The sequence below is a fragment of the Orbicella franksi genome, chromosome 13 (assembly GCF_964199315.1).
Source record: "Orbicella franksi chromosome 13, jaOrbFran1.1, whole genome shotgun sequence".
NCBI lineage: Eukaryota > Metazoa > Cnidaria > Anthozoa > Scleractinia > Merulinidae > Orbicella > Orbicella franksi.
The window spans coordinates 3,936,378-3,944,480 of NC_138157.1; the positions used below are offsets into that span (position 1 = coordinate 3,936,378).

The window sequence follows — 8,103 nt, forward strand, 5'->3', positions numbered from 1 at the left end:
TGCATAGCTTCGGCAAGTTTTACGTCGAACGTGAGGTCGTTGTAAAGGGCCTGGGGGTAGAAAACGCCGTGGTCGGTTAAGATCTGATGGTCAAGCCTGATCCGGTACTTTTTTCCGAAAACCTTGTTCAGCTTGTATTCAACGCCGGCTTCCGATTCTTTTTTCTTGTTTCCCGCCTCTGAGCGGATCTTGCATAGGTCCTCGCTCTGAATCCCTTGGAGAATCCTGTTGTCGCGCTCTTCCTGCGAAAGAAAAAGGTCTTCGAAAGTTTTGTAGATGTCGTACCCAACCGTGTCTTGCAGGGTTGTTCCCGCAAACTTCACGACCAGCCTATCAACGAGCGCCCGCGTGACGTTCTGGACGAGGAAGTTGTCGGCGTTCCCTCCAGAAATGTCGATGTCAAAGACAAGCGCTAGCGAGCCCGGCACCAGAACCTCGTTCTCGTTCAGCTTGGGCACGGAAACATACAGCGTATTGCCGGGGTTGGCTTCGGAGGGGGAAAAGGTGATTCGATTGACCACACGTTCGGCCTTCATGGCGTGTACTGTTTTTTTGCTGTACGTTGCGCGAAGGTTCTCTGGAACAACTGACATTGTGCATAAAACACCGGCGATTATTTCTAATTTGAAAAATAATAGGCTTGAAATATATCGCTATGTCGGAAGGCGGCGAATTTGGTTACGAAGACACGGGCCTTGACAACCGGATTGACCACGACGATGATGGTGATGGAGAACAAGATGTTGACACAACCCATCCTTTTCAGCTAGGCGCGGCGTCCACTCCCTACCAACCTAGCGACCCCTACCACGGGGGCGAACAAACGGAAATGGGTACTATGCATCACGAGCAGTCCGGCCTTCCTGACACTTCTTATCAGGAAGAAACCCCTTTGCTTGGAAGAACATCTTCAATCAGTGATCTTCAAAAAGAAAGCTATTTGCGGCAAAAACTCAAAAAAGCCGTCGATACGATAAAAGACAAATTCGATAAAGCGAACTTTGAAAAACTCAGAATCAGAAGAGGCACTGGAAAATTTGAGGGAAAAATTGTTGCCGTGGCGCAGGGGCCCAAAAATACCGAGTACAACATTCTAAAAGAAGACGAGTCAGGCTTAATGAAAAGTTTTATGGAAAGATTCAAAAATGAACTTGGGCCGGAGACTAGTCAAATTATAAAAGAAGACCGAGATACAATCAGAGAACAACGCCAAAGACTGAAAGAAGCTGAAAACCAACTGCAACAGGCGGAAACACTCTCTTCGCAAAGAGAAGAAGAAAACAAAGAAATTGAAGATCTGAAACGTAAAATCGAGCAAACAGATGCTAAGATCGATGCCATTCAGGACGAACATGGTTCGAATTTTGAAAGTGAAGCAGAGCTGCGTAGGCTGAAACAACTAAAAAAGAACTATGAAACCGATCTTGAAAACAAGAAAAAAGCTTTGGACTCGCTTACAAAACAAGCAAAAAACAGAGAAAAAGAACAAGCCAAGGTTGACAGACTCAGGGCCAGCCTCGCAGCAAAAGAAAGTGGAACAAACGCCATGGAAGAAAGGTACAACCAAACAAAACCTTTGGACGACCTCAAAGAGCAGGAAAGCGAGCTGCAGCGCCAAAACGAGGAAGACCAGGCGATCATCCAAGATGAGAATGCCTCGCCCTCTGAAAAAGAAGCCACAGAAGGCAGAGCTGCAGAAAGAAACGAGGAGATCGCGCGTTTGCAAACTCAGATTGCGGAAAGGGAAAGGGGGCGGCCTCTCTTGGAAAGGGTCAAAGAGATCTTCAAAAAATATGGTGTGACATTGACCGCTATTCTTATCGCTGCAGGGACCACAATCGGAGCTGTCATCGGGGTCCTCACCAGAGGTTTGAAAGCCACCGGCAAAGCTTTGGGAAATGGCCTCAAAGATATTGCCGCGAAACTCGGTTCTCTGCTGCACGGACTGATTGGCTCGATCGTGAGCTTCCTGTTCAAAGCCGCCGGCCAAGTCGTCGGATTTCTGGCCGAGCACACCTGGCTGCTCATTCTTGCCGCGGTGGCCTTTTTGTTCGAAAAATATTTTAAGAAGCAGCGTTAACTTACCGCCAAGCCATGAACAGCAACGCCGATAATCCAACTACACCGACAATGACAGCCGTTTTGTTAATTTCGTGTTGCGGTGTTTTATCTGGAGCCTCGGGCTCTATTTTTTCCGCCGGTGGCTGCGCTTGTTGAGTTTCGGACGAAGCTGATTTTTTCGATTCGGCTGTTGCGGCTTTGTGTATCGGGTTGGACGGGTGGCTGTTGGGTGGATTAATTTTTGACGGGCCGCCTGCCATTAGTTTGAGCGCAGCTTTTTTTGTGTCTGGATTTACCTCGTTGTTGACCCCCAGTTTCATCCCGGAGACCGCCTGTTTCAGTTTGTTGTTGTAACCGATCGTGCTTGCGGTGTTTATTATCATTTGCGCGGGCATGAGCCAGGCCATGGGGGCAACAACGAGATTGAGCCTGACCTTCGCTTGATCCACCGCGAGCTGGTACCTTTGCACGCTCTTGGCCAAGTCGGGTTGTCTGATCGCGTCTTCCATCAGCACCAGGAACTCGCTCTGGGCTTCTTTCGCCCTGCCACCTGAGCCGAGAATGCTGCTGCGGACGTTGACTTGCGCGCCCAGGATGCAGTAAACGAAAGCCTCGATTGACTGGTTGATTCTCGACAACCCCACCTGCGTCAAACCGTTCGCGGTGTTGGGTGCAAACCAGTCGAACTGCCGATCTCCAAAAACATCAGGCCGTATAAACTCAATAAGGTCCCCCTTAATCAGTTTTCCACCTTCGTCGCTAAACTTGTTCCAATCAGGATACTTATAATCTGTTTTTGTTGGCGATTCCCCCAAAGGCTTAACATACAACACCCCCAAACCACTATTTGCACCCCAAGTAAACCTAAAGTCGTTTGAGGGGTCTATACCGAACTCGCCGCATATCCTTTTGTACGAAGCGACGTCATAATGATTATTCATGTGGTCGAACGTCGGGTCTCCGGGCAAAGCGCTTATACTCTGAACACCTCCTAGCTGGAACAAAATGCGCCTGACCGTGAAATACACGTGGAATTTGTAAAAAGCTCTTATCTGGGGGGGGGGGGGGGGAGAGATTCATCCCGCTGTCAAAGATTTCGCGAGAAACTCCGCACCCCTGTGTCGCGCAGAAAACCGCGAAGTTGAGCTGTTGGGGCCAATATTTCATGTCAGGCCCTCCTAACCAGTGTTTTGATTCGGCTCCAGAAGTGTGCTTGAGTTTGGTTTCTTGAAATATTTCTCGGAATTTTGTTGTGAAATATTGGTCAGGCGTGACGTAGATTTGGATTGCATCGTCGAATATTTTCTTCAAGCTTGGCGCTTTGCCGTCGAAAGGTACCGCAGGGATGGGCAAAGAAATTTTTGAACCAAGTGGTGACAGCTGGTAAGGAAAACCCCCGCTGTCTCCCAAACCAAGCGCTTCTTTCATTTCGGAGCTCCAATATTTCCTGTCTGAGCCGAAGACGCTTTGAAACGAGTCTTCGCTTTCTTTAAAAAACACCTGCGCGGTCACGTTATTTTTCTCGCCGATGCTTCCTTGCGAAACGAACCGGCTTTTGTCCGCTTTGGGGAAGCGGTTTAAAAAGTTTGTCCACGCCTTTTTCTTCGCCGCCTCCGCTTTTTTTAACGCAGGACCATTCCACAAATTCGCCATATTATATGAACACAATTTTATTTGTTGAATATAAAAATGGTTGTTCTCACTATTGTCACGCAACAGAACGGAGGGACAATATATTTTGAAAAACCGATACCGAAAGTGCATTTCATGAAACTCATATCTTGCAGTTTGTACAACAGCTGGGACACTTTGAAAAAAGAAGGTTCGGCCTCCTTGGGAGATAAAAACAAAGATATAGCTTTGTCAGTTAGTAAATTACTCCCAGGGCATTATAATTTAGAAAGCATGGCAAAAGAAATAAAAGGTCTGTTCGCAAAATATAAATATGACCTTGTAACAGAAATAAATCAACCTGTTGGCCAGCTTGTAATCAAAAATTTTGGGGGAAAACCGATTGAACTTGATCGCGATTTAGCCAATTTGTTTAATATTAGGCGAACTTTGGGTTTTATGACATTCGTAAAAAGGCTTACAGCTCCAACAACATATTTTATTCATTGTAATTTGATCGACACAGAACGGAATCTGTTCAATGGCAAAAGGTCAGATGTATTAGCCTTGTTTGATGTGAAAGGGAATCCTTATGAAAAGGTAAGCTACCAGGCTTCTCCGCAACAGGTTTTGCGAGACTGCTCTACAGACGAGTTCATAAATAGCATCACCATTAGCGTGAAAGATGAAAATGGCGAACTCTTTGATTTCAAGGGCTTCCCTCTTCTTTTTGAATTAGAGTTTAATTAAATTTCTATATATACGCAATGTCTTCGGCAAATCTGTTGCTACCAAGCGCGCCGCCTGCCGAGAATGAAAGAAGACTCTATCCAAACCTTCCCGAAACGACAAATGCCGAGAATTTCCGGCTAACCGAGATAAGCAGAATTGAAAAAGAAATATCTGCTGAGGTCGAGCATTACAGGCTTGTGTTGAAAAAATACAAAAAAGCCCGGAAAGCGCTTCACTATTCCGTGGTTGGCCTTGGCGCTGTCACGGCAGCTCTGTCTTCTAAGGCTGTTGCAACATCACTCACCGGTGTTGGAATTGTTGTCGGCGCGCCTGTTGCCGGGATAGCCGCTTTATCTGGCGCGGTTTCCACTGGCCTGTCCGTTGTCAACAAGAAGCTTGAACGCAAAGTCAATAAGCACTCGAGAATCCACTCTCTGGCTATTGCAAAACGTGACTCGATAAACTGCTCTGTCTCACAGGCTCTTAATGATAATCGGGTTTCTGACACGGAGTTTCAACTGATCACACGTGGAATGCAGAAATATCGCCAGCTTAAAAAGACTTTACGCTCGAACTTCGCGCGAATACAAACAAACCCAATCCAGCCAGATATTGAAAAAATAAGAAACTAGGTTCGGGACCAGGTTCGGGAAGAATATAGAAAAAAACTTGCGGATTAAACAGCAGATTTGAACTAAATTGTGAGCGAAAAAACACAAAACTTTCTCTTAGTCTTATCAAAAACAGGTGATTGTGTTACACCGCGTTACCTTCACGCGTGACGTTGCGTGACTGGGTAAGGTTGCTGTCACGCGTGACGTTGCGTGACAGGTCACACAAAAGGGCAAAACCCTGGCAGGGTTACCCTGCCGTTGGCTGTTCTTTGTGCCTAGCCCCGGCTAGGTCTTTTTCGCGCCGCTGACAAGGCGGCTGTCCCGTTTTACCTCCGGACGAGGTTTGAGGTCCCGAGGGACCTCTGAGCACCCCCAGTCACCACTGGGCCGGGGCGGGTTCACCCGGGGTTGTCACCGTGGACGGTCTCACCCCATACCCCTGACAAGCGCCTGTATTAGGAATCAGAGTGGGCCAACCTCACATCCAAAAGCACCATCATTTGCTCGCTGATAAATAGTAAAATTACTCAAGCTATATACATTGATCCAGTCGCCTCCCCTTTCACTTGTGGTATTGCTTCTCTGTCCTTCGCAGGTTTTCACACATACGCATGCACTTTTGGGTGGCGAGATGATGTCATGCTTGAGGTATATTTAGAGCTTGGATGAATAAATTATATCCCAACAGCACTTCTGAGGACCAAAATGGTTGTGCTGTTCCACGGTATTTGCTTCATTTTCACGGAACTTTCTACACCCGTTTGGCAGAAAGAGGTCAGACAGATAACATATCAAGTCGTTGAAGCCATGCGAGAAGCGATTGGGGCCCTTGTTCAAGAATATTTCATGTTACGAGCGATCGAACGCTGCGATCAAATCTTGCTATTTTCTCGTTTCCTCCTGCTCGCTTCACTTCGGCAGCTTCTGTGGTGAAAAAATAACTTACAACGCGTTGACTGAGCGTATTTTTTCGGTAAATTCTGTTCTGGTTCGTCATTTTCGGCCCAAACAATAAAATCTTGAGTTGTCCTCCATGTTTTTCAGTACTGCTCGGCCAAGGGCCTGGGGAATATTTGGTTCCAGTCTTTCTGAGAAAAATGTCACGCAACTCGCAGATTTCAAAACAAAACTTTTGCTTCGAACGAAGGTTATATCGTCGCCGCTCAGTAAAATTTCTGAAAGATTTCGGCGTAGTCGTTCTCGTCATACACGGGGTAGCCAAGATAATGTTTTTCTCCATTTTTATAACACTCGTAACAGAGTCCTTTTAGGCCGCAAGAGTTGCATTTACGGCAAAACATGACCTTTACAATTCTTGATCGTTTTTCGCAGATGGGTGCCTCTTCAAACTCGTCATGTACCTCGTCCCAGCCCATTTCCTTTTTTTCCTGTATTTTTATCGCTATGTACTCCTTGAGAATCATCTCACGAAGCTCTGGAGGGAGGTTTTGAATGGCCTCGGAAAGCCCGCAGCTTTCTTTCCGGCCCCGCATCAGCCACCCGCACTTGTTTGGCGCTCGAGTCATCGCGGCTCGGGCGGTATAACAGCGGGCTCGCTTGTTTCTAATATGGGGCTTTCCTTTGTTGTAAGTAGTATAGGGGGAGTCAAACAAATACTGTTTCAAAGAGGGAGCTGAATTTCACCGTTTCGCAGCCCCCAGGTTCAACCGGCCCGAGCTTGTGAGGGCCGGACTTGACGGTGGGGGCTGCGATAAGGTGAAATAAAGCTCCCTCTGCGAAACGGTATTTGTTTGACTCCCCCTATACTACTCTGTTAATCCACATATACAATGTGGATTCGTCGAGGCCAGATTACCAGTTGGATTCTGTGTAACACGAGGTGTGTGACAAGACGTGGAAAGTTGTATAAAGCACATTGGGGTATGTTAAAGGATCGATTTCGATTTCTTACTGTGGTTGGCGGAGCTGCAGTAATTCAGCTGTCGCATGAATAGAGCATTATTAATTTGTACCATTCATTTGAAAGCGCCCATGAAGAGATTTTCAATATGTTAAGTGCTTTAATTGTATTCGGTCGTTTCTTGCAAAGAGCTCTTGCTTTTCCCTCAAGGATTTGTCGGCACTTCGAACTCTCAGCCCTTTGCTGTGGATATTTTGCTGTCATCTTGTCTCAGGTGTCTGTCGGGGGTAGCGAACATAACCCTCAGGCTGTCCGGCTCATAGTTGGAGCCATCGCTTTTGCGAATCTCATGTCGTCGTCAAGGCTGCCCACGACTTCCAAACATTCACCCACGTCTTAGTAGTTTAGGCTATATTTTTGTTACTGCTTTTTCGGCAAGCTTTTTTTATTTCCTCCCCGGAAATTTCCGGGAATCTAGCCGTCATTTTTTGGAAAACAAAAGAGAAAAAAAGGAATTGTTCTCAGTGTTGTCATGGTGACCTTGTTATAGCATCCATTTTTGATGTTATACCACTATTACAAGGAAATAGAGATACTATCAACCACTCAAATTTCCGAAATTTCTCGACATATATTATGCATGGAATCTCCCTTTAAGTACAGTCAGTAAAGAGTAATACCTCTTTTCATCACAAATCTAGCCCTAGTACCAAACAATTTTCCAATTTACGTTTATTTCATTTGTTATATTTGACATATTACAGTTATGTCCCCTTAGTGATGATAATTAAGTGATCAGAAAACGATTATCTCACAACTTCAGTACAGTGTGTCAAATCGTTTCCTGGGAAAAGCCAATTCACTGCGCATGAGCACTTTTTGTCCTCCCATTTCTCCACTTTCTCCATCTTGAATTTGTTAATCCATCAACTTTTGTCCCCATACGAACCCTTTACTAAATTAAGAATGGAAATACTCCATTCCTGAAGAACTGCCGTGCAGTCGTTTTGCTTAGTAATTTTTTTCTACTTACTAAAACCCCTCCCCCTGTACGGTCCCTGCGTTTACATTGTTCACATTACATCATGGTTTATCTAAACTTGAAGCATCTGCAAGAATTTTAACAGTACTTTTTAAATTGCTTCCTCTTATAAAAGTCAGATTTTGTCTGTTTGGGACCTTCGACAACAACAACAACAACAAATACTTATATTTAATCCCGGA

At 45.7% G+C, this 8,103-nt stretch overlaps 1 protein-coding gene and 1 pseudogene across 1 annotated transcript; one reads left to right on the top strand and one right to left on the bottom strand.

Moving 5' to 3' along the window:
- The first annotated feature begins 655 nt into the window (after window positions 1–655).
- On the top strand, window positions 656–2,080 carry LOC145465642 (uncharacterized). Its single transcript, XM_081449417.1, has one exon. It carries the CDS (start codon window positions 656–658, stop codon window positions 2,078–2,080), a length of 1,425 nt encoding a protein of 474 aa, XP_081305543.1.
- A 1-nt stretch (window position 2,081) lies between these two features.
- Window positions 2,082–4,073, bottom strand: LOC145465641 (uncharacterized; annotated as a pseudogene).
- Between the last annotated feature and the right edge of the window lie 4,030 nt (window positions 4,074–8,103).